This window comes from Charadrius vociferus, unplaced genomic scaffold, assembly GCF_000708025.1.
Source record: "Charadrius vociferus isolate BGI_N301 unplaced genomic scaffold, ASM70802v2 scaffold104, whole genome shotgun sequence".
Lineage (NCBI taxonomy): Eukaryota > Metazoa > Chordata > Aves > Charadriiformes > Charadriidae > Charadrius > Charadrius vociferus.
Window position 1 is genome coordinate 1,344,551 of NW_009648255.1, and position 27,451 is coordinate 1,372,001.

Consider the following 27,451-nt stretch of genomic DNA (forward strand, 5'->3'; position numbering starts at 1 on the left):
CCCGCGGCGCCGCGGGTTCGAGTCCCCCGGCGGCACCGCCTCAGGGCACGGCTGGGAGCGAAGCGGAACAGCCATCAAATAGGGCAATATCGTCGCTGCAACACGTTCATCCTCCGTTAACACCTCCTTTCGTTTCAGTTCACGCATCCAAGTCTTGATTTCCCTCTCTGAGGCTGCAGATAAGGTTTTGAGGACACCGTATGGCGGGTCTCCATCATCACCTACAGGGCTGTGACCCTTCGGGCGTACCAGACGCACACTACTCCTGCTTCTTTTTTCATTAGAATATACATATTTAAATAGCCACCAGATCCGGGTCTGCTGGCTGAGCGCTGCTGCATGTGCTATACTTTGTCCAAGTCCTCTGGAGTGTTAAATTAAACATTTTAAAGCAGATAAAATTATTCACCAAATTACTACTCTTTCACCAGTTAATTAATGTTCTTCTTGTTTCCTTGAATACCATTGTGCAGCTATAAATGCTTCTTCAATCTCATTTCTTTATGTATTTTCTTGCCTTTTCCTCTTTGTTGGTATGATTTACATTCATTTAAAAATTACGCGCATTCATCTCTCTGAAATAGTCTTACGCATTGATTTTAAAACTTCTTTTGGGTAAAGGACTGCTTCTTTCCAAGGCAACCATTCTCTCTTTTTTCTCTGCCTACTGGTTGCCTACAGTTAGTCCAACGCCTGCCAGCAGTTGGCTCTGTAAAGAACCAAGAACTGTGTAAAGAACAAGAAAGAAGGTGCTCGAGTTAAAGATTTACATTTTCTTTTTTCCTTTCCCCTCACAAATTGCTTTATACAACCAGGCAGCCACTTGCCTTGCTGCTAGGCTTAGCCTTTTCCAGGCTTAAGGAAATGCTTACTTCCACGGCCTTAAGACACGCAAACCAAAACGACACCGCCTTGTCACTGCGTACATCTGCAGCCTTTCACTTGCCCACCACAGGTGAGGGACCCGAAGGACAGGGCAGCCCCTGGAGCTCCCATTAGTGACCAGGGCTTGGGTGGCAGATGGCCGATGGGGCCTGTTCCTCCACGGATGGAACTGCAGGGCGCTGGGGATGACCCACGGCACACCGCCGTGTCCTGTACGGACCCACCCACCCCCCCAGAGTTGACCTGTACATCTGCAAACCAGCACAGCATCACGCCATGGTCTTGCAGAGGAGGGTTGGTGCAAGAAACATCATGGGGTCTTTTTTAGCTATACCCAGTTTTGGGTACGAGGAAATCTCAGAGAAGCTCGGATTTTAATTTGAACAAAAAGACAAGTACGGAATAGAGAACAAGGTCTCTGAGTCATCAGCACAGCGCACAGCTGAACTTCGGGTGAGGATACCTGGAGAAAGGAGGGAAAAGGAGGGGACCGAGAACAGAGAGTACAAGGACTGGAGGATCCTGAGGAAGATCATCTGAAAGGCAAATTACAGGAAGGAGCGTGGGAGAGAAATGAGAAAGCTAGGAGGAAACATACTTCTTTCTTACTTCTCCTCTTCTCCTCCTGCAGCTGCGCGTTAGTGCAGCGTAGGGAAGTGCGCTCCACGGCTCCTCGCATTCGGCGTCCTACATAAACTGACAGTTCACAGCACTCTTCAGGCCTCGCAGTGGCACCAACTAGGCAGCAAAAAAGAGCCAGAGAAAATCAGCACAAAATAAGTAACTCTGAAATCTAAAGAAATGTCAGAAGATCCCCTGATGAACTATGTCACTGGCGTACCTCCACAGGGCAAGCAAGGCAGACTGGCACCAGTCCATCCCAATGGCTACAGGTAGGATACCAGACGGGAACACACATCCCGCTGCTCAGGTATGAACTCCCCGTCAGCGGCACCACACCACCCACACCCAAAGCAGCTTGCCTTCCCGGCTGTCTTTAGCCTGTAGGTGAATAGCAACTGGGGCCATGGCTGTCTCCAGTTCGGTTATTTAGATACACCAGGACAGGAGACGTGCCTGACGCGAATCTGAAACCAGTGACGCCCAGAGCGAAGGGGCCCCTGGTGACCACCCGTAACACGTGCCACCAGCCCGGGCACACACGCCGTCAGCACTGCGCCCGGCCACGCTCTCAGACACACTGTTGCATCTCGTGTTGGGCTCCGCATGCCTAAGTAAGCTGTCAGAAACCTGGGTTTGTCTGTTTGATCTCTTTAAAATTATTGAAGACAAATGTTCTAGGGTTACCTTGAATCACTTGGGTGACTTATCAGATTTATTGCTGACGCAGTATCTGTCCGTGACAGTGTGGTTGGACACCTAATGTGCACACATTTGACATGGGATTTCAGTGTAAGAGGAAATGTCCACACGCATGCATGTGGCTACTGCACTTCAGCCACGTCTTTTTAACACTGCGCAAAACCCCACACATTCTAAAGAAAACATTACAAATTCAAGTATTGTTAGTAGCTTTGTAGATTTAGATGTTGGAAAGCTAGTAAACGCGCATCTATTCACGCATCATTTTCTAATCATTTTCTAATATGTGTGACAAGACGTATTTCTTGAAATCATCTCAGTGGTTTGCACATTACTGGGCCTTTTCAACTCCTCCTAACCACTGCTCGCACCCACTTCAGTCGCACACTATTGTGACAGAAAGCAAAGCAGCTGTACGTAATGGTCTCTACGCAGCAGCGTGCTCTCCGAGAGGACAGAAGATAGCGTTTGCCTTCCCGTACTCTGAAGTGAGATCCCTTGAAGCCGGATCCCTGAGGCGGACCCAGGAAAGCTGGCAGGCCGCACTGAGAAGGGGGAGACACAAGAGAAGAGGATCCCCCGCTAAAGCTCTCGGTCCGGCCAGTAAACCTGGCTGCTGCACACCGGCAGCGCTGCAGCCGCTGGGGCTGTCTCTAGGAGTGAAGGTTATTTGTGCAGGGACTGAAGGTTTACAATTAGTTTGTTTTATAAAACACAGAGTGTACAACACAGAGGAGCATACAGATACAGGTGCTGTAATCCTTTTGGGAGCTGTTGCTCGAGTCTAGAAAAGCAGAATTTGTTCTGCTCTGACACCTACATCTGCAAAAGTCATTAAGAGAGAGGAACGTAACACTCGAACCCTCCCCCTGGAAATCATTCCAGTGATACATACTGGGTAGTGAAATCATGTTCCAGAATCTATGCAACAACCCCGAACCTATAAAAGTAAAATAACATATAAGTAACATTTATTATTTATTCATGAAATTACTGTTATTTTGAAACAGTATGATGCTGTAACATGTATTTTCTATCTAGATTAGCAGAGAAAATTTACATTTCAGCACCTGGCTGTATCTTTTTTTTCAAAAGCACAATCCTTTGAGGCATTTGGGATTCTCGGGCCTGGCCCTGCTTATTACAGATTTATTTTTCTTGTAACTCTGTTGATGCAATGTTATTCTCAGCGCACGAGTGCCACTGAAAGGAAACTCTGACCCACTGGATATACTGCTTACCAAAGATTATCTCAAAAATTATTTCCCACTTTCTTGTTTTCTATCCTTTGCATTATTCAATAACCCACGTCCTAAGAGCAGGGGAAGTCCAGGCGCTGATTCAGGTCACATTTTCCGTCAGTCGCTGCGGTGTCTGAACAGAGATGAGGTCTCTTTCAAGTTCACCTTCAAATGGTCACTGACAAACACTTTGCTCTCAAATGTCAGGCTGTCACTGAAATACATTAAAAGGTCAGACAGGGGAAAAACAAAACAGGAGGAAGATTTTTTTTTTCCTTAAAAAGTAGTATGAAAGAATTGTTTTAAAAATTAAGCCCAAATACATTTCATGAAATGATAAATGAAGACACCTTCACACTTATGTGAATAAACCATCCAGGAGCAAATTTTCTCAAACAGCACGTTTCCTGGTGCTTTGTGCAAGGAGCTGATATCTACTCAATAATTGCAACTTGGATTTTCACACACTTTAAATTGTTTAATGATATAAGTCATTTAGAGCAAAAAATAAAATAATCAGACATTTGTACATTATCAATTTTACAGATTCATGGAAGAAAATGCTATGCCTTATTACAGCAGCAAGACAACGCTCCACAATTGGCTCAAGCTCTGGGTCACAGCCATGGGGAATTTTAATGCCTCCGAATTGTAACCCTTTGTAAATGGGATGAGCACATCCACACGTAATCTTGTTAACATAGTCCGAATCACTTCCAGGGAAAATAGAACACCTGAGCAAACTACAGCTGTGACGGACCGCATCCTCCATCACAACTGTGCTACTTTTATCTGGACGGAGTGTGTCTGTTGCTATGAAGACACCTTCTGTGTTCCTTCTGCAGAACATGAAGCAAAGCAACACGTTCAGACAGCAGAATGTCCCCCTCTGCTCTGTGTGTATGGATATAGATTTCTTCAACAGACTTACCCCTGACTGCTCCTTCTACCATAGTTTCTTGTTAGATCTGAAATATAACATAGCATCTTATTGGCACTGAGAGCCTTGAAGCAATCTTATGAGAAAGAACCCTTGTTTTCACCTTGGGAAGGCAGCGCACGGAAAGCACACCTTGCAGAGTGATCCATCTTTATCACAGCGACTTGCAGTCTTCGACCCTGATTTTCTTCAGTGCTACATCACTGTCACAGCGGCACAGCCCCACTGATCGCGACGGCAGCCCTGATTTATGCTGGTGAAGTAGGAGGGGAAGTTGCCTGCTTGTTTTCATGCCTCTGTATCAAATGCTGAGTGCGACCGGACACAGGATTTGGCCCTTTTGCTCTGTCTGCTCATAACCCATACAGGAATCCTGAATAGGGTCATGCTTATTTTCCCGTGCATGTTCCCACTGAGTGGAAAACTGCAGACATCTGTTGTCACGCACACCACTGAAATGAAATCTATTCATTAAAGAAGCAGTATAATTTTTAACCAAACTGCCGAAAGTCCTGGGAGTATATTTACCTCTGCTTAACTGAAATGAATGACAAACCCTCAGAAAACAGAGCTCTCAGTCAAAACGCACCGGCATTGCAAGTGTACGCAGCATATTTCATGTAAGACTTGAGGACTCCATTCACTCTTTCTGCCTTGACTTGTCTGAATTTGACACAAAACAGAGTATTCACTGGTTTAAGGTTGGTTTTGGACTTAGTTCTATATTCCTTATAAGTCAGTAGAAGATGGGCTCCTCCTGCAGGCGATACAGGGCGGGAACCTGATGCAGGTAACCGGACCCACTCTCTTGAGGTCGATGTCTCAGTTCAGTCTGTAAGTTTGGCCGCCTTCAACAGCTCCTTCCCCCTCTTCTAAGGAGCCCCAAATCGGTCCTAACCCCCAGCTCCTGACTCAGATCTAAAGCATGAGGGGCCATCCAAGGAAGAGGGACAGGTTCACTGACAGAATATACATGGCAGAAAAAACCATCCGTGTTTTTGCTGTGAGCCACCGGGACTGCAGCAACTATCTGCCAGGTACACCTGCTCTCGTGGCTGTGTTGAGAGAAGCACTTGCTTCACCCGGGCCCTGAGGAGGCGGATGACATTGTAAAACTATTCCCTGCTTAGGGACAACTCAGACATGAAGAATTATTCGAATTACCTTTGACATCCTAGCTCTTCAAACACTGCGACTGCTGCCTTTGTCTGGATTGAGCACAAATATTCTGTAAGGTTGGGAAACTTCTTAACTTGGTAAGAGATCACGGAGGCAACAAGGGGTCTCTTCAGAGTACTGGCATAAAATTAACCAGTTTGTCACATTTGATCAAAGAAATGTCAAGCCACGAGAACACTCTTAAGTTTCACAATGTCGCATTTACAAAATGTGCATGCTTACAGTTCAGCCACCCATATTCAAAGGTCTATACAATGGCCACTTACATAAATATTACATATGAATCACTTACATGGCAGTAGAAAATTAAACGATTTACATATCTTTTAATCCTCTACTTAGTCAACTAAATGAGATGGTCTTAGGTTTGGGCTACATTTTTTTGGATAAATGTTTCAAGTCTGGCACATCAGTAAGAGCAGAATTACAATTCAGCCAAAACTTTTGTAACTTCACACCCGTGAGCCACTCCCTCATTTTCTGCAGGTTCCCACACACAGACCACCCAGTGCCAACAAGCAACCAAAGCTGGTTTTTAAGACTTTATTTAGGATTCCTTTTAGACACAAGCGTTCCTCAAATAAACAGATATATAAATGACTTGAAAATCACTATGCAAAGCTGTAAAGCACTTAAGTATTTGTTACCCCATCCATATATCATGAAAAGTTTTAATCTATGTAACAGCGTACCCAAACAAAATTAATTTATCTGTTAGGAAAAACCAGTTGACATTTTATTTGGTAGGGTAACTTGGGTCAAGAGGAGCAACATCTGTCAAATCAGTTTAAAGATCTAGATTAAATGCCTTTTAATTGCTGTTGCCATCTTCTTCCCGTTCTCTGTATGCTTTATTCAACATTTGTATTTCTTCCTGGTAACCACCTCTTTCCATATGCTGCTTTTTACTATTCTGCCGATGAGCTTCGACAGTGTCTGGGATTGATATGTTAATATCGCTGTCAGGATTGTTTGATGGTATGAAGAGGGAGTAGGAGGCAGTTTCCCCTAAATCACAAGAGACAAACCTGTTTTCTTTCCGTGAATAACGTAAGGATGGAGACCTTACCTGTGTGGAGGACTGGCTGATATTACTGATGATTGACACAGTATCCAGGGCCTCTTCATTGTCACAGATTTCAAGAACCTCTAAATGAATTTTAACGCTTGTGTCGGCAAACGTATTAGGAGACTCCTCTGGGTTTGGCTCGTGACCAACACTTTTAGATCGATATACTTCAATTTTCTTTGACGTGGGTGTTATTTTTTGCCCTTCAGTGCTTACCTCATATGTAGATAAAGAGAGGGTTTTTCCTGTAGGTGCCTGAAGAGATACAGTTCCTTGAAATGCACAGAGAGGGATAGCTAAGGCCCCGCCTGACCGCTGAAAAGAGAAAGAACGACAATTATTTAATGCTAATTTTTGAAGTTAGAATCCATTATAAATAAGGCAATTAAGCTTAGTTTGTTAATTTATTTTACTGTTGTAGACTTTTCCTTACAGTATTTTAGAAACCTGGTATTTAAATTAACATTATGACTTTTACAAGAGCAGGAAGAAGTGTTTTATAACCATACACTGCAGTGTAAAAATGAAGTCCAAGTGACTGTGACTCAGCTACAGCTTATGGACACAGAGATTTTATTACAGTAGTCTGCAGACTTCACGTTTCATTGCAGCCAGTCCACGACGAGACAGGCAGCACTAGCAACCCCCTCCCTGGCTGGCATTAACAGGTACCTCCGAAAGTTTTGTCACTCTGCTTAATTCAGATCAAGATCCTGATCTCCTAAGGCTTCTCATATGGTGACGGAAAGGAAAGACATGACACCAGAGGATTCTTCGAAACCAAGACCCAACGCTGACAGCATCTGTCTCCCTTGGGCACCCTACCTAAATTAAGTGCCTGAAGTTAGATGGCTTAGCTACCGAGCTAAACCTTCCAAAACAACTGGTCAGATATTATTCAGGAAACTTTTTGTGCATTTTTGTTTATTTTTATGATGTAAATAATGTCCATTCAATGGTATCAGTTGGAAATCTGTAATAAGGATTTACAGCTCCACCACCCTGATCGCCAGAGGGCCCATCCAGAACCTCACTCCCAACCCCACTTCCCAGTGCTTCTAGAAGCCAGTACAGGATTTTTACTAGAGCAAAACTGAATTTATCAGTAAAGAAATTTTCATGAACCTGAAGGCAGAGAAAGAAAATTCAGTTACAGCTCTGTACTACTGAAGGTCATGCTCAGACCAAGAATTTTTAGCAGTTGCAACAAAAATAGCGTTTCAGAGGCTGTAAATAAATAAAGGCATTACACAAAGAATTCACTGTGAGGGCCCGCAAGGAGAACAGAGGACGTGGTTTGCTCCTATGTGGACTGGGGTATCTAACTCAGTGGCAGGTCGTTACACGTTCCCTTCTGTAGTGCTGCAGGATGGATTCTGACTTTTTTTCTCACACTATAAAGACTTCCATTTTTAACTGCGTTGTCCATTCGGCGACTCATTTTTGACACAGCCATAGCGATGGCAGTTTTGGATACACAGAGCAAAGAAACATCGGACTCAGGTTCTGGAGAATCTCACTGAGGGCATCTACTGCTCCATTCTCATCTGCTTTGCTACAGTTGGGCTTTGACCGCTTGCTGAGAAGCACAGGGATTAGCCTTTGAAAACTTGCTCTTATTCAGTAAAAATACCATTAAAACGAACCACAGCTTTGCCAAAAGCAGACGCCTTGGCAGGCAGTGAAGTGCTGACTTTGGGACAGGGCAGTTCCCGAGGAAGGGCTGCACTGGTTAAGAGGGAGATGCACAACAGAGAAGACCACTGAAATTAAGAGGAGCTGTGGAATCCGGCGCTGCACCCACAGGGGCACTAGGGAGAAGTGTGCACTGAGGGTACTGAAAAGCTGCCCCGTCAATCACCCTGCGCAGTCTTATGTGTTGCTGTTGCCATGCCAGTTTTGGGACCTGTTGACAAACTTGTAAATCTACCTTGGTTATCTCCAGACCACATCGTCATGTCAACTCCACCCTACCCCTACTGCGCTGCAGCTCCCTCTCCAGCCACGGTGCTTCTCTGCCTCCTGCTGCTGCTGCCTGGCAGGGCAACCCCCAGCCCGCACCTCATCCTCCCCCGTCCCCTCTCTACACACACATATGCGCACAGAGACCCTCCTTAGTAGCCTGTAACTTTCTGCATGATTTGGGAATAAGAAACAATATTACAGCAATCACCTCATGAGGTGAAAAAACGACAAAGCGTGATATAGGTAGAGTAACCCGGGGAAGACAGACAGTCGATTTATCAGGATGTGTAAGTCTGAGGCATCAGAGGAGTTTGGATAGCACCCACATTTCCTCCTGTCCATGCAAGGGAGGGCTACAATGAGAGGGGGGGACAGCTGTCTGGGAGAGCAGGATATGCCTCTTCGATTGGGAGTGTTGTGATCAATCTACCTGCGGCCAAGAGACAAATGGCAGAACACCAGAGCTTCAGAAATGGCTGGTCTTTCCCAGGCAAGTTACAGGGGGAAGCCCTGAGCTTGCCCTCGGAAGAAGAAGCTCCAATATTGTCCTCCTGGGTGCTGATTTGTCTTGTGTAAATTGTGTGAAAAGAGGGGAAGAAGGAGGTGGAAAGACCGGGTCCAATAGCTGGCAGTATGGAGAAGTGCTGGCATCATTTCAGCATGGAAAGGACCCCTTCCACTGGCACCAGTTCTCCAGTATAACTGAGAAAGTGAGTAAAACCAGAGAGGTTTAGGATACCAACTGGAAAGGAGAAATTGTTCACAGGGAGATGGGAAAGGCAATTACTTGCTGAATATTAAAGGAAACTGTTGCGATGAGACTTCTATCAAATTAGGCACAACTTTACACCACACAGCTAAATCAAGTGCCACATTACCTCACCTTCACTGAAGAGTATGAAAAGGAAATTAGGTTTCATTGCGTTGAAAAATCTTGCCAGACAGTGACTTAAGGTGCTCTTTCGACAAAGGAATTTGCCTGACAAAACCCTAGGAGCTGGCTTGCCCTGCTGGAAGGAAATCAAAGTTGTATTCATCTCCTTAATAGATTTGTCAGAGAAAAATGGTCCTCAAGTGCTCTTCCAATGTGCAGTTACAGAGGCAGGAGCAGACCTGCCGGGCTGTGTCATCGAGCCGGCAAAGGTCCTGGGTGGGTGAGTGTCAACTGGCAGCAGCTCGCTGCCCGCTCCTGGCCGCTGCCCGAGTACGGAGCCACAGTGGGCACAGGGGGTCCCGCAAGTGCAGCTCTCCTACGGGTGAGCGCCCGTCGCCGTTGTTTCAAAGCAATGACGGGGGAGCCTTTTTTTAAAGCATGGTTGGGTGTTGGCACATACATTTTCTGTAGTAACTAGCAATTAGGATCACTCCTCCAGGAAAGGAGGGATGTGCGACTAACTGTTTTCTCAGCTTGAGGAAGCTCTTGTCCACTTGACTTCCATCCCAGGTGCTTACTAAGGCCACCAGAGGACAGAGCTACAAATCCAGCTCTGGGGAAGATCAAGTGGGCAAAGCCTACTGGTTTTAAGCAATGCAGATGGATGCGTAAGGTTAGTGCCTTGGATATTGCAATAGATAGAGCCTGGATACCTAACAATTTTGGTAACACACATTTAGAATGGTGTTTCTGTTGAACACAAGCCCTATAGCTCTGTTTCCAGCCCCGTCTAGTTTCTGCAATCAACAGTGAAAGTCCTTTGCAGGGTCAGTTAAGAGTGTCTGCACTTCTGGCTGTTAATCAAGCTCAGGGTCTGAAGAAGCCTAAACCAGCACTTAGATTATACAGAAAGACATCTCAAGAGTATGAAAAAAGAAGTTAAATAAGAACTGATTACTTCAGTGCAAGGTTATGTTCTACTTAATAAAACACTGCAGGTTTGTCCGACTGAATGTCAAGAAGATGGAGGGTATGTCTGAGACACCTGGAGGGAGAATGAGTAATCCTCACTCAGTGCTGGAATGAATGCTCCAGCTCTGGAGAATGAGAAATTTTCCAATGACCACAGATTTCACAGCTCCTTCCAAAAGTCGGTTTTCTGTTGAGAAATCAGTATTTACTTTTAGAAGTGAAAGGGGCGTACCAAGTCTTCCATGCCACTTCCTAGTCACTAACCAGGAAGCCAGTAAACTACATTATTTTCCACTAGAACAATTCCAGTAGAAATATTGTTCAACTGCAGACGCTTTCACCTGTTTCTACAAGTAGAGAACCCATTTGGCTCTTTGCAAACCGTGCACCACGATGCTGCAGACTCCCGAGTGTGACGGACGCCTGCCCAGTGACCACTGCTCCTGCAGAGAGCAGCTCTCAAATCACAGCTTCAGCTCCCTCCGTGCAGCAACCCAGCAGCAAAGAAACTGGACTATTAGCCGCAAGCTTTGCCCACGTACATGTGTATGAAACAAGCCCATTCACCACCAATGCAAAATGTTCAAAGTTTAAAAAAATCCACCTAATTATTGAAAAAAATAAGCAGCATTTACATGATACTATAGAACTTCCTAAGAGCTTATTAAAAATTAAATCAAATCCTGGAACTACATGAGAGGGGAAGGCAGGAATAAAGCCCGAGCAGAGATCTGAGCTACTGAACTGAAATGTCACGGCTAAGCGCTGCGGGGAGGCAGCAGTACCTGGGCTGGCCCAAAGTGCCCCAGCCCCAGCCAGACTCTGTGCTCCGCGCTGGAGGGAGCCGCCGCGGCCACAGATGGTGACTGTCCCTCTGCAGCCCGAGTACCTGAGAGGACTCTGCTGGGAAGGGGGCAGTGACCGAGAACGGGGTCCGGCCCCTCAGCTCATCAGCAACGCACAGGGCGCTGAACACCACCGCCAGGCTCCCTCCGGGGCTCGGGGTGTCCCCGTCCTGCGCTTGCTTTGCGAGCTTCGCTCCAGAGTCAAGCGGCCCAACAGAAAAATGCTACGAATAAAACCACTGTTAGTCCGAAAGAGGGAAGAATGCACTTCTGGTTTAATGTACAGCCATCCTGGATTTACTTTCAGTATAAATTACTGTTAATGAGAACAGAATGTGACCCTTATTTGGTCCTTGATAACATTAAGTATCCATTTGTGCTTCCTGTGGCACACCCATGGCAATAAATAGGAACCTACTAGCAAACTGGACTATACTGGTACCTCCTGTGATGAAGTATTTTATCTTCCACTCCCGTTGTTACCTACAGTTCAGATTTCTGATTTTAAGCCTTACAATGCATTTTAGTTCTAACACCATAGGAACTGGAAGCAATTTGAGTAACACTTAAGAGTGGCCTTCAGTTCACCCACCCAGGTTCTCGTATCTCATCTCTGTGTTATTTTAGTGTGAACAAGAGCATCCGCAGTTGTAGAAGCGTTATGATTCATTTTTACTCCAGTGAAAATAGAAAGAGATCCACTGTGCTGTTTCTGAACACCTGCCGTCTCACCCTCCACAGCCTGGGCCCAAAATGCCCTTGGAAGGGTACTGCTCCACTGCACGCTTCACATGCTCTTTTGTGCACACGCTTTGTACTCCCGTATTTAAAAGACAACCTAGTTTCTAAAAGAAACACACATAACTCCTCCCACACAATTTATGCTATGTGTTCTCTTCCTAAAGCACTTCCACAGAGGTGTTTTTAAGATGGTACAGAAAACTTACAGCCACTTGTTTCTTGGATCACCTTCAGAAAGACAACGTTTTGATGCTGTCTTGTCAAGGCATGCAGGAATCGGGCACTAGCATAAAGGCAAAGAGCTTTGCGAAATAAAATAAAAACCTATCTTTTCAACCAATGTGCTATTTTGCAGCTTTTGTGTCTCAGCAGTTTTGTGGAGTATCAGATACACATATTTCATTATAATTATTCCTAAATAAAATGTAGAAATTTTTCTACAACTCCAGTATTGTGTTTGTTCTGTCGGCATTAGTTATACCAGGATTTGTAGTACTATCACAAAGACACGTCAGAGCTGAAGTGCACTCTTTCTCTCTCTCACGCATCCCACACCAGTTTGGCATCCATGGTAACTACACCGGACAAGGAAGCCTCGCCATCGACCACTCGCATCCTGTGCAGCAAAGACTTGTCTTTCTGAGACCTTACTCACTCTCAACCAGGAGAGGTGAACCAAGGATCAGACACTTGCCTGCTTGAACACAGCAGATTTAATATTAAGTCTCTTCTGGTTCTTATACCCACTTATAGATACTGTTTCTCTGTGTGCACACATGCATAGATACATACGAGTACCTATGTATTCATTGAACACATGCATATATGTATATAAAATATTTGCCTTTTTACAATTAATTTCTTAATTTCTGGTTGGACTCAAGGAAAGATTTCAATTTGGAAATGCTCAAATGTTTCAATTAAAAAACCCACCGCATTCCCCAATCAAAACATTCTGTAAGCCAAAATCGCTATCTTTATGCTGAGGCCTTCTGCTTTAACGGAATCCCACGAAGTATCTGCCCTGCCGGGTCTCGTAAAAGTTGCAGACTAGCACTAAATCCGAGCCGTCCCTCGGGAGGATGGCTTCCTGCAGGTTTGCATCACAGAAACAGCAAGTTGGTAATTTTCGAAGTTGCTTAATATATATCCACACGCACTCCATCACTCGGGAACGCTGCAGGATCTCTAATGCCGTGACGTCTGCCACGAGCTCCTGCCGACGGCAGCTGGCCCTTCCCTTGCCCACCTTTCCTTTGTCTGGTGAGCGTTTATTTCCATCACGTCCTACCGCCGGACATACCCTCTGTGCAGCTCCTGCCCGAGACGGCCGGAGGCGATTCTGTCTGTTAGAATCTGGGACAGGGATTTCACTGGAGGACTACACGTACCAGCACATGCATTTTTAACAAGCAAAGACAAAAAATTACAATGAAATAAATCACAAATGTACTTGTTCCTTAAGGAGTGCTGATGCATACTGAACAGAGAAATCTCTGCATAATTGATAAAGCAAATCCTTTCATTATTAAATTAAATCATCCACCTTCCAGATTTCACAGAAGCCAGAAAGCAGCAGTTGCTGCTATGAGGCAAACCTTCTTTACAAGCACTGGAGTTTAAGACCGGGCGCCCCTGCCCTGTTCCGGCGGCCTGAGCGGCGTTTGAGCCGACCTCACGGGGGAGGATATGGCCACACCAGGGAGGCTTCAGCCTCCGCAGAGGATGTGACCGAGCCCCACTGGCAGAAAGGAAACGCTCAAAGCAGGGAGAAAGGGCCCACCAAGAGCCATCTGACTTACAGTTTTTAAATGATCCTACTAAGGCCATTTATGGAAACTACAAACTCCGCAGCCTTCCCCAAACGGGAAATAAGTTTTTGATCCCTATGGCTACCCCCCTTTTGATCCCTCCCTAGAGAAGGACAGGGGAAGGCAACTTTTACAGAATCTGTTATTGTATTTGTCCTTGCAAACTGGCAGAAACCAAAGCAAAACACCCTTTTCTATCTGGTTTGCCATGAAACAGTTACACTTATGTGAAATATTAATAAAGGGGTATCAAGCTGCAAGCACACTCGAAGGAAATTTTCATTTCATCCCTTGCCACTTCCGCATGCTGGTAAGTGCCTCCCAAGGGCGCACGGCATTGCTCTGCTCCCCCTCAGCGTCCGCAGGAGCTGATCAGCAATTTGCAGAGTTGGGCGCTTATAGAACAGTCAAGAATGTATGACTGCAATCAACTCTGAATACTGTTTCTGATGTATTTACATGTGATGTTCAAAGTAATTTAAAACTTTAGTTTACAAGTGATCAAGAATTTATTTTGCTAGAGGAAGTCTGGAAAATTCTTTAAGGCTAACATATTAATAATTCAAGTACCAAACATTTCTACATACTTTTTGCATTTTATATTAAGTGTAACTGGATTTATCCTGTTACAAGGATCTTAAACTCAGTGGTCCCCGTTCTCCAGTGCTTAGCACCTGCAGAGACCATCGTCCAGTCTGGATAATCCCAGGATTTCTTGGTGACTTTTTGTTTCAGGGAGAGGATGACTGCACAGCAGGGAAGGAAAGCATGAACAGCTCCATCCTCCAAACAAGGTTATCAATTAATACTTCATGTCCTGAGAACAAAGCTGACTCGTTCCAGAAGTGGATCCTTAGCTAGGTAATGCTTGTTATCCACTGAAATCACAGACAAACTGTTCAGAGCCACATGAGGTGAATGGTGGCTCACGTAGCTCACAGCTTAGTTTGATTTTAAAGACAATAAATTGCTGTTGCAGTATGGTAAAGGCCAGCGGGGAAAAAAAAAGTTAACTGGGGGAAGAAAGGAAATGCCTAAGAGCCTGGAATTCCTACATGATCAAGGGGAAGAAGACAATTAGTTTGGAGGATACTCCAGTGCACCTCAGTTAGGAGCTGCCCTCCGACTACGCAAGAAGGCTGCGTACTCAGACACTGAAAGTTTGAACCAGTTGCCCAGACATGGTTGCCCAGTGCCATCAGAGATGCCATAGAGGATCTGATATATCCTCAAAAACCTTTCAAATATAACAGAGGACTAATGGGAGACCTACAGCCTCCTGAAGCAGCAGCTGGAGGCCAAGTGGGGCACCCTAAGGTATCTCAAGTGGGTCTACACGCCTGTGGTTGAGCAACGGACTCAAGCACAAGCCAGTTTGTAGATTCTCCCTCACAATTCCTAATTTTCGAAAGCCATGAAGCACACGCCCTAGAATAATCAGATAGGTGTAACATTAGTGTCACAGCGAAGTAGGGATCATATTAGAGTGCGTATCTCATCTCTGGACAAGGTAGGAGAGGTCTGATGTGAGGTCCCAGAATGGAGAGAGACTGTCCCAAGCCTGCGGAACGGCACAGCGGTAGAGCCAAGAACAGATGGCAGGTTGTGCTGTGTCCCAGTCCAACGTCACTCCCATCGGAGCATGCCGCCTTCCCGAACAGAAATATCAGCAACCTAAATAAAGCTCTAATGAGTGTGCATTCTTAATTACTTTGGTGGAATACAGCTCTAGCTGAAAAGTTCTATTTTTAGAATGTTTCCAGTACGGATCCCAACATTTCTTTCCAGAGACAATGTGTTTTCTGTTTATTTTAAAATAGAGGCTTAGTCTTCCATTTCCCTAAAAATAAAAATTAGCTGCAGTAAAATTAATTACTGCAATGACGTGCCCTTTGGGAGGCTGAATGCAGTAAATTTAGAGCTAATAGGGTATGACAAGAACAGACAAGCTCACCTCAGATGACCTGAAAACCAGTATTTGTCATTGGCCTGCCCAACAAGGACAGACCAAATTAGTGCCAGAAAGCACAAGAGAGACATCCAAGGTAAGAAGACTTGCATCTGCATACCAAAACTTCTGTACTCAGTTGTCTGGGGCTCCAGTAACCGAGCTCCAACAGAAAGCCCTTTAATATTCCACAAATAATGCATATGGCACCGTCAGCGACCCCCCGCAGTACGGGTGCAGCACGGACAGAAGCTCTGAGGCACTTGGCCTTAAGGCCATTCACATGAGCCCGCGGCTCTCCTCACTGCTGGGCTTCACGGGAGTCATCTGCCATGAGCTTCAGGTTCTCTGTTGTCTATAACCAATGATGTCCTACAGAAGTCTAGATGCCCCGCACCTACTTATGCTAAAATTATTACAGACAATCTCTGTTTTCATGCAAAGATTTGCTGTTTCAAATCTATTGCACTTAAATAGTCTTCTTCACGGACAGAACAGCTGATTTGACAGGAAACAACTCTCTTCAACACGGAACCAGGCTTGCCTGATGGGCTTGGCTGGTATGGCTGGCATCCACCAAACTTCTTGCCTTCAGGACACCTGCCTCACATCGTACACTGATCTTTCAAAAATAACTAGGAAAACGAGTGTGTCTGTTTTGATTTGTATGATTGTTATTTTTATTAAGTTTTTTAAAACAAGTACAGGCGTGGTCCTTATGTAATTCTGTGCACTTCCTCTCACAACAGTGTGAGATATTTATGACAATTTCTAATAATTTATTTGCACTTTCAGGTAAAAAAGAGTGCACAGAATTTAAAATTCAGTGTTAGTTTTAATTATTTGCATGAAGATAAATATTTGAGGTGTGCATAGGAAACAGAGATATTATTCAACATCTACAGTAGAGGAACACTTAAATCACGAAGTCGTGCATCTGGAAATATAAAAACATCAGCACTGTGGCTACCTGCGCCAAGTAATTATGGCTCTTGTATTTCTATCTGGTGTGGTTTCCTCATGTGGTACAGTGAAAGTGGGCAACAACTGACCATGCAACTGAAGGCTAAGGGCATGGTGTTCACCTGTGTTCCCACAGAAAGGTAGGCAGAGAACCTACCTGAGGTTTAAAAAGCAGAACAATGAGGCCAGCGCTGCCCTGAGGCAACCACCTCGCTCCTAGCCGTAGATAGCTCCACTCCTGCGTCCCCACTGCACAGCAGTCTCCAGTAATAAGGGTTTTGTCAACCGGACCACAATTAAAACAGCATTAGTATCCATAGAACTGACATTTCCTGCTTTAGAAAGGTGCAACTCTGCTACCTTCATAGCACACTCTATAGAACACGGCTTTGGCATAGTTCTGTACATCTGCCAAAGCTTTCCAGCCATGAACATTTGAAAATGACTTCTTATGGTCTTGACTGACCGGGCTAACTGCATTATTAACTGTCTGAAGAGGATTAGTATTGCAGAAAAGAGAAGAGGTCTATTGGGCAGCATGTGACGGTTACAGAAATCAGAGCCTGGGATGCCTGGTCCAGCTCTCTCCATCACGTTGCTACTAGGAAGCGGTCACTCTTTGCACAGGAGATGATCTGGTGACATTCATTTTCTTTTTTGTAATAGCTGCAAAACTGGGCCTTACCCTTTCCACCAGACTTGATGAAGTCTATTTGATGGGTGTACTGCCAGTCCTGGAAAAAAGTTCTGAGTTCATTTGCAAGCATCATACTCACAGGCTTTCTGCTGAGCTGCACATATTGTAAAGTTAAAATGAAATGGTGTTTCTACATACTAGGAATATATAATGAAGAAAAATATGTTGAAGAATAGCACAAGCCTTTAGAAATGGAGAACATATCAGCCTAGAATGTAATGGCTTTATTGGAAGGTGTCTAAATTGCACTGTTTTCACAACTCCTATTCCATTAAGTGGCATTAGGGCCAATGTACAAGGATCCCTTGGTCAGTGTGATATTGATTTTGTTTGTAGCATTGTCTGTTCTCTCAGAGACAGAACACTGATATCAATCAGTGCCAGCTTTTTGCAGGATTAATTCCTGTAAGAGCCTCTGACATACAGTGTCATCGGTCAGCTCCACAAGGCTTATTTATCCTCATTACTTCTCCACAGCCCAGTTTTTTCTTTCCTCTAGTTCCACGCGTGCACGTATACTTGTATCCAGCATTCATAAAAACCTGTTTAAGCAACAGATCTGAACCAGACAGAATGAAGAGCAGCCATAGGAAGCTGCTTCCCACTGGGGTACCAGCCTGAGGGAAGCGCTACAGGAGCTTCCCTGTCTTGTCCTCCTGGGCAAATGTTTCTACTCTCAGTATTTCTCCTGTTTGTGCAATTCAAGAGTGCCAATAGCAGTTTAACTGCGAGCAGAGAGCTGGTAAGCATTCAAGGATCACATCACTTTGTCCCACTTGGAGCAAAGTTGGAAGACGATGGTGAAATGCTACACTGATTTTCCAACCGAGGGAACACCACCTGCAGGAAGAGACCAGATGAGAATATCACAGCAGATTAGCATGGGTACAGTTGTATAGGGCAGTGGAAAGCAAATATCATCTTCAGGTCCGTTCACAACTCAGTCTCTATGCTGTGCCTGGTGTTTACTGGAATGTTTACAACTTTCCTGGAGTGAGAAAGATCCTGTGCATTTATCACTGCTAAAAAGACTTCAAACTGCAGACATAGAGATACAGCACTGACTCCTCCAAAGTGAAATAACTTACGCAGCCTCCCCCTCTCTCTCTTTGCAGGGCACATAAATAGGTTCTGTACAGAGAGTCTCTTGAAAGAGTTTGCTTGAGGCAACCCATAGACGAGGTATCCAGTCAAAGAAAAAAATAATCAGAAAGCCGTATTGCAAGCCTGGGATATTTCTGTTGCCTGAAGGCACTTAACTATAGGCAAAAAAGTACACGATATATTTACACCCAATCTCTTCAGGAAAGGGAGATACACTGGTATTTTATGAGATGTTAAAGGTATATTTCAAAAATGCAGCTGAGCAAGAGTTAGAAATGACAAATACCATTTTTTCTCTCCCTCTCAATTACAGCTAGCCTATATAGGTATTAAATAAAACCTGCTACCTCATTCTCCTTTCATGCCACTTTTATTCCAGAGAAATCGCTTTGATGGAGTAACTCTTTACTCACAGAACAGATGACGAGGAGACAACCAGCTACAGCATCATTACTATCACTCCAAGGCAGTGCCATCTTCCAAGTAGCACATAGCTTCAACGGAAAATCAAAGGCATCACATATATTGTCTGGCACCCTGCTCTGCGAAAAGCTAAATCAAAGTAATTGATACCTTTCTTACTGCTTATTTAAGGTCCAAAAATAACAGTATAAAAAAATACTGCTTTCACAATACAAATTAAAATGGGCAGCCTTCTGCAAGTATCGCTTGCTGCTCAGAGGGTGAAAAAGAAGTAATGTAGGGAGAGACTTCTTACCCCTCGTTTCCCTGAACCCCTTCAGGCACGCGAGCAGCGCCGGCCAGCTGGCAGGCACTACGCCTCCTCTCAGCACGCAGCACTGCGAAATACGCAGTCCTTACAAGAGTTACCTTCCCCTCAAGTACTGGAGTGGTTGCTGGCATCAGACATACGAAATACCGGCAGTTTTTCAAATGAAAGCTTTATGCAGACTGTGACAAAGCCCCACTACATATAATGGAATATTTGCCTGACTAAAAGCTGGGATGTTTGGACTCAGGGTGCTTTGGATCAGACTCATTGTTGACTAACCTTGCTATTTACAAACTTTAGTAAAACGTGGTTAGATTTTTTCCCCCATTCTGATAAAGTCTGAGTTGCTAAAGGTAACCTACCCACTGACCTTCCAACTTCCAAAGCCAACCCCAGTTTATTACCTGAGCTAAGAGGTTAGTTTACTGGGGACAGATGTGCTTTTTAACACTATTCCAGTATCACGCCTCTGCTTGCTGACGTGCAGTCAGCTCTCACCCCTCGTACAGTGTGGGAAGAGGCTGTCAGTGAGGACCACCTTACAGTAACTGCAGCCTTGTGTGTTTAACTATGCAATCCTTACACCTTTATCTCACTACGCGATCAGATAACTTTAAAATCAGCAAAGACAAAGTCATATTCACAAGGATCCAGTTGCACGTGTTATTGGCAGGGTTTAAATTTCGAACCGGAGTCCTCAATGCTGCCCAACTTCCACTCACCTGAAACTAATTAACGTTTGTCACGGTGGCTGACCAGGTTTTTGCCAACTGCACAGGTTTTCACATTTTAATTCTTAATCACAGTACAAATGAATGGTTTGGTTATACCAGAACATGAGACACTATTTCCAACTGTACCTGACCTAACACTGAGAGGAGACTAGCAGTCTTCGTTCCTTACTCTGTTAATTTTGCATCAGAGATGCAAAGTCTTTCACTGGATCCTTACTAACCAGTGCAAACTGCCTTCAAGCAAGACGAAAATCGTCACACAAAATTCAGTAAGATTTCAGCAAGTCCTTTGCCTCAGAGGTTTTTTTTTTAACTATTAAGAAGTGGTATGCACACTGGGCCAAGCTGTCCAACATACACTACGTTTGGGGGTAGCAAAATAGGAAATTTAACATTTTTTTGTAACTGAGAGAATAGCAGAGATGACCATCAGCATGATGACTATAACCATTTAACACCTCTGAACACCTCCTGCTATAGAAGCAGAACTGGGAGGAAATGTACGAGATGGCTTTGTAGGACAGAAATGTAAGGGGGCACATTTCCAGGGCACGGGATGCGGAGGAGCGAGACCCGGGCACTGCACCCAAGCTGCCCAACGGGGTTATTGCATACTATGAACGGAACATTCACTATCAATTAGAAAGTTTGATGCGAAGTGCTCCCTCCCCCTTGACGGTGGCGATCCAGAGAACTCCTCGACCCGGTGCTGCAGCCCTGAGCCCTTCCCTTCCTCCCAAATCGACAGTGCTCGCAGTGTCCCACATGTGCTGTCCCCTGTGGGGAGTGCACAGCTTCTACAGATAGAATGGGCTGAGGGCAATACTTGCAAATTCTATATTGGTATCAGGATCAATACTGGTTCTTTAGTGTCATTAATGTTAATTATTTAGTCTTATTCTATTAAATCTGCTTGTATTTCAACCCTTGTGTTTCCTTGTTTTTCCCTGATTCCCCTTCCCGGGTAAGGAGGGGTCATTGGGTGATAGAGTAGTTGTCTAAATGACAATAAATAGTTGCGGGTTTCTCAAACTATAACACATCTCTACTGGCTTTTTGTGGCACTGGGGTTGGGCTCCTCCCAGAAAGCAGAGACAAAACTGTCTCAAACCAGACAAGCGGCAGGCGAAGGATCTGCGGTCATTCAGAGCCCTATCAAACCCGCTGTCACCGGAGATCGTGGCAGCAGCAGCTCGTAGTACTGCTGGGCTGTATGTGCATTTTGCCCCAAGCTGACTTGTGGGAAGCTCAGCAGAGTTTATCCAGGTGATAAACTCTCCATTTAGCTGCAGAACTGCAAATTGTTTGGTTGTGTGAGTAAAAGGTCCTCTCGATGAACTGCGGAGGCGCAACAACAGGAGGGGGAACCCCAACAACAGCATCAGAGAAACGGAGCACCCTGACCCGGCTGCTCTCAGGGCTATCGTGGGCGCTCTTAATTTCAAAAGCTTTCAAACCAGGTCTACAACAGAAATGATCAAAGAATTTTAATGTGAGAAAAGTGCATTCTGATTTTCTATTTTCTAATTTTCTACAACCCACTGTCCATTTTTCAACAAGTATGTGCAGAAGGATTGAGATAACGGTTTTCTCAAGTTCTCATGCTGAGCGTCTATGCCCTTTGCTGTGTGGCAATTCAGCATGTAAGGATACATTTACATCACTTAACAGCTAAGCTGAAAACCCATGTGTAATTGCTATTCCTCCTCCTACTGTAAGTTATTACAAGTTCTGCTTATTGAAAAGCAAGCTGGAAATACTCTAATAAGAACACCTATATTTATTTCTGTGATCAAGCATTTATAGTCTGTAAGTACTGAAGGTGAGGAACTTTTACACTATTAGGATAATCATCCATTTCTCTGTAAGGTTTGGTACCTTCTTCCAGTTGACTAGCTTAATTGACAAATTAAGCAGAAGTACATGACAAATAAACCCTAGGGAAAGACTCCTTTTTTAGCAAAGGTGAGAAATGGAGAGCGATGGGGAGAAAGTGACTTTTCTTAGATACTTAGGGACTTCCAGACAGGACACATAAAAGAGGTGGCTTTCAACTTACTTAATGTTTGGCCCAAATTGATCTTTCATCCAACATACCTCTGAGAAATGCATTAAAGTTATTTTTACAATGCTCGCTGGAGTTCTATATTCTGCCCTTTTTCAGCAGCAAAGCAAATGTCAGTGCTGTGAAGCTCGGGAAGCTCATGCTGAATGTCAGAAACACTGAGGGCTGTAACTCAGAAGCCTTGGACTTTGAGACCATAGGAGCCTTAATGCCTGGCAACTGCACCCTGGGTTCTAAGTTGGAAAATGTCAGAAAAGAATGAATTGGGATTCCTGGTAATGCAAGTAGTGAAGTATGTCCAAAAGTGACATATAAAGCCCCAGAGCAAATAAAGCCATCCGCAGGAAGTCATTGCCAGCTGCTTCACAAAGAGATGCTCGTACCTGCTGTAATGGAAGTCACAGGTCTAGCAATTCGGAACGGCAGCCACAGCAGATGGGAAAAAGAATTTTTAAATTTTTTTTTTAAACACTGGAAAGTACTTCAAGGACAGCCACAGTTAATGATGAACCTAGTGATATACTGACTTTATTAACCAAACTATACATGGCACACAAGGGGTTAGCAAGAACTAGTAGATTAAAACCAGGCTGAGTCATCATTTACTTTTGCCCAGAAAAACAGTAGTTCATCACTGCGCACTGCAACAGAAGTGAACGTTTGCTTTTTCATGAAAGGGATGATCAATCAAATCTGAAATATTAAACAAATTCCTACTTTTGACTCAAATCATAAACTTGTATTTATCAGAGGGAGAGGGGATTGCCTTATTTAGATAGAAAACATATCTTATACGTCTTATCTATGTATGTGCCAAAGGTCCAGAGCAAGCTGATCTAGCTTTGAAGCCACCCCTGCTTGCAGCAGGAGGTTGGATTAGGTGACTTCCAGAGGTCCTTTCCAACCTAAAGCCTTCTGCAGCTCCTGTCTTGTGGACTTCACACAGGCTCCTACCCCACTCCCACCGAATGTAATAGCGAACATCTACTGAATTCCACAGCGCACGCTGAAACCCTCAGAGTCTAGTTAACACTCAGCTTTGAAATGGCTTCAGCTTCGGACCTCATTGTGCCCCAAATTCTTGCCTCCTGCATCACCTTTGGGTTGTGCTGGGAGGAAGGATTGGGGTTCTATGCATCAGCAGGTATCGGAATTCAAATAAACAAGGACCGTACCAACCGAAGTGACACACTGGAAAGATTAACAGAATCTGTGGCTCTGCAGGAAACGCTACAAAAGCATGACAGCCTCGCCTAGCCCAGTCAGCACTTGTTCCAGGAGACAGGGTCCTCAGAACCCAGGCAAGGTGAAGTCTTTCCCTCCCATTTGGACCTTAAAATTCAACTTCCCTAATGCACGTTTCCCCTTCCAAACACTGGCAGGATAGCTAGGGAAAAACTAAGCCTTCCAGGAAAATTATTGACCATCTTCCAGTGTTCTTGAATAGGGCATAAACATGGAACTACATCACCTGGAAACGAGTTTCTCAGATTCACAGAGGCTTTTGCTTATTTCACTGGAGACACTTAAACCCCTCTGACAGGCAACTGATACTTTGCTTTGTGTGACCACTGAAGGACAGTGGGACAATAGCTGCTTCCACACGACACAAGAAACAGCTTTCCCCATATATAAAATCATCCTCCTGAGCATTTAAGTCTTCAATTAAGTTTTTGTTCGTTCCTTAGGAGATAGAGTCTTGTTTCCTCTCAATGTCACAATCCTAGAGAAAAACTGAAGATATGCTTTTCCTATGGCAAATATGAACTTCTCACTGTGCAAATACAGCAGAAGAAAAGCAGTAATTTTGCTACATATTACAAAAGCCCCTGAAATTTAATCAAATAAAATGAAAACTGAAACTCAAATAGTATTACTATTTAGTACTCAAATAACAAAATATTTTAAAAAATACTTCAGTGTTCTTTTGTTTAGTCCTTTTGCATGTGTTTCCTGATTGCTCATGCATAATAAATCGCAAGCCAATACCGGCTCCTTTGGGATTCTACCAAGGGAAACTTCCAAAGGTGAGCTGGCAGAACTGACAGTTGAAGTTGCCTCAGAGTCAATTTACAGCAGCAATAGGAACCTGTGACTGTGTCACACACAAAACATGAAAACTGTACTTATATGTACACTTCACTGCCCTGGTTTATCTTGAAAACGGGTACATATATCCATGTTGCCAGAAGACCATTATATACACTATCTATGCAGAGCAAAATTGTGTGCTGAAGCATAAATGCCATAGCAGGGGAAAGGCGCACAAAGCAGGAGCAGATAACTGCATGATACAGTATTATATCTTTTCATTCCTTAGGCCACTCTGAGAGGCTTTTTAGAGCCCAGTATGTGGCAAAAGCAGCATGCAAATTCCACAGGGATACACAGCTATTGCTCGTTTCTATTTCCACTACAGATGTCACACTGCAGGCTTGCTTGGTGCCTCAAGACAGTGTCTGGCCTTTGGTTCATAATCATGAATTTTTAGGAGAAAAATCCTCATACTCATTGCCCGCTTAACAGGCAGTTGACAAGGAATAGCTAACAATCTTTCCCTTCTTTCACTGACAGCATTCAACCTGCAGCAGTTGTGACATTTTGCCACTTAAACAAACACTGATTATAAAAAATAAAAGTAAAGCTTGGCAGTTCTCCTTTAAGGCCATGTTCCTACATGTGACAATAGCTGTCCTTCTGCTGAATCCAACCTCAGCCTGCCATTCTACAAATGGCAGTTTGGGGCAATTCTCTCTCACAGCTCTTCTTTAGTGTTGAAGCCAACTCTAGCCAGAAGTCAGTGCAGGACCTCCCAGTATGGGCACTAACAACAAGGTGTGTCATGGCAGAACCAAAACATCTCCAAGCTGAAGAAATCTGTGATCCTGCTGTTCTCGATATGCCACAATCAGCACAGCAATGAACAGGCAAATGAAGACTGTGCACTTGGAATACATCGTAATCCTGCAATCTCCTAACTGTAAACAAACCCCAACTTTTGCATCAATGATGGTACATTCAACAGGACACACCTTCAGGTGAAAGAGTCACATAGCAAGACTGGAGCGCTCCCTATTGATTTTAGACAGCATGTCCTTAAAGGGTTTTGATATTCCTCTTCTCGCAAGCTGTGAAAAGCTCTGTTGGATTCAGTACAGTGCATAGCAAATGTGAGAGAACAGAATCAGAACCTCTGCGCAAAGAACTACACAAGGCGAGTTTACAGACACCTTTCACGAGTCTTTCAATTTCAAACGCTAATGTATTAAGACTCCACCTTCACTTTTCTCTCAGAGCTCCTGAAAACTAGTAAATTTCTCAGAATTTCTTCTTCCCAATAACTGTCCACAATCTAAAGGAAAGGGATAAACTATACAATATTTGGAATTTCTTTGTTTGAATCTAACAGGAATCATTGTGGCCAGACTGAAATCTGCATTTATCTGTGGACTTACCATTCACGTTTGGTTTTGCAGTTCTTTCTTTCCCCTACCCAAAGTGTAAGGATGACAAAAAAAGTCACCAGATGGTTGGAACCACTCCTGAAAATGTAATCTTTTGGGGTCTTTTGGTGAAGTAATTTCCTAGTCATTAAGATGAATTAATATAATTCATACCGAATTAATAGAATTCTTACCATATACAGATCATACAGGCGCACACAAAGCAACAATAACAATAATCAAAACTCCACGATTAAGAAGACAAGTGAAAAATTACTGCATGATCAGAATCTGCAAATGGGTGTGAGGTTACTAAGATATACAGTGCCGCGTATGATTTTTCCCGAAAGTTACTACACTACCAATAGGACCAATAGTGATTTCAGCGCAAGTAAAAATTATTCTTAGCTTTCTGCCAGGTAATTCTTATTATCAGGAAAAAAAAAATAAAGGCAAATCCATCTTTTACCTGCCGAGGGGTCCTCTCTGATTTACTCCTGCACCATTCCCAGTCCGTGAGTTCAGGCTTGTGGCTTTCCTCATGAGACAGCCGCCTTTCCGGCCCTTCAAAAAGAGCCGACTTGTCGAAGTCGCTGCCCCCGTCCCTGCCGCCGGCCGCCGCCGCGCGGGGGCGCGGGGCCGATCGCCGCTTCCTCGGCGAGGTTCTTTGGAGTTCCCGCAGCCGTAGCTCACCAGGTTGCGGCAGGACTCGGATTTATCATCGCCGTCGCGGTGGCGGTGGTTTTCGTGGGATATTTTGTAGATTCCATAGCCTTGCTGGAATGACAGGTTGAATTCGAAACCCCTACGCTTGGCTAAGGAGAAAGGAAAGAAATGTCATGTTAAAAGAGTCAAAACCAAGAAGAAAAAGGAGATTACATACCCAATGAAAACGACGTTCTAAAACATGGAATAAATTATTTAACTACTGCTAGAAACAGCCAACTTTCTATCCATAAAAAGAACGACTTGTTGAGAAGAAAGACTTCTCAGATAGTATGTTATTATACTGCCTTCTTAATGAATTCAGAAATTACACATTCCAAAGTTAATGGATTCCCAGAAACTGGTAGATTATCTGCCATTTTCAAAAACACATGATATATGATGTTTTGTGGGATACACACAAGAAAAGACTTAGATTTTGTAATACTCTCTTTTTCAGAACCTGTTGATAATGATAAAACATTTCTGAGAATCGGTAACTCACCTTCAATATCAATAATCAAGCAAGAAAAGCAGAATTTTACAATAAAAAATAAATATTTGAAGTATTTACATGATGAAATTTTTGTATATTCTCCATTCTAAATACAGTGCTCCAACTAATCTTACCCAGTAACTGCACAATTAAATAAAAATTATCAATCATTATTTATACCCTTTCATTCTTCCTCCTTTCCAACACAAATCACCTGAGATTCTCCATCTCCCCCTTTTTCATTTTACATTATGTAGTAACTAAAGAAGTGCCTTTTATTTAACTAATGAAATAATCTTCCCACCAAGCTTTTCATGCTAAATTATAAAATAAAGGGTATGGGGATCCATTTATACAATCTCTATTTCTATGCAACAGTTTGTGTGCTTACCAGATCATATTTAATTGTGGGTGAAATTCTGACCTTAGCAGTCATTGCATTACAACTTGAGAACAGTCTTTAGTATAAATATCTAAAAGTCACAGATTTATTTTAAATAATTTTATAATTGCTACTTTTCCATCTGTTGTACATTTACCTCTCTAAATCACATTATTAAATACATCTGAAATAAACTGCCTTCTTGATGAGCTGCAGTCATCCTCTCTGGGAAAGCGGTCAAAACGGCATCAGTTGCAGCACAAGCCATTCTGCACTTGGAGAACGTGTTCAAAGCAAGTGAAAGCCATGAATGAGAATGGCTTTTCTCTAAGATTC

General features: G+C 43.8%; 1 protein-coding gene across 1 annotated transcript in view; it reads right to left on the minus strand.

The window, feature by feature from the left end:
• Window positions 1-6,379: 6,379 nt before the first annotated feature.
• The window catches only part of GPR149 (G protein-coupled receptor 149), a 25,127-nt gene continuing 4,055 nt past the window's right edge, over window positions 6,380-27,451 (minus strand). Inside the window, 3 exon segments of the mRNA XM_009884396.1 lie at window positions 6,380-6,952; window positions 26,002-26,168; window positions 26,171-26,347. Coding sequence (XP_009882698.1) covers window positions 6,380-6,952; window positions 26,002-26,168; window positions 26,171-26,347 — 917 coding nt within the window.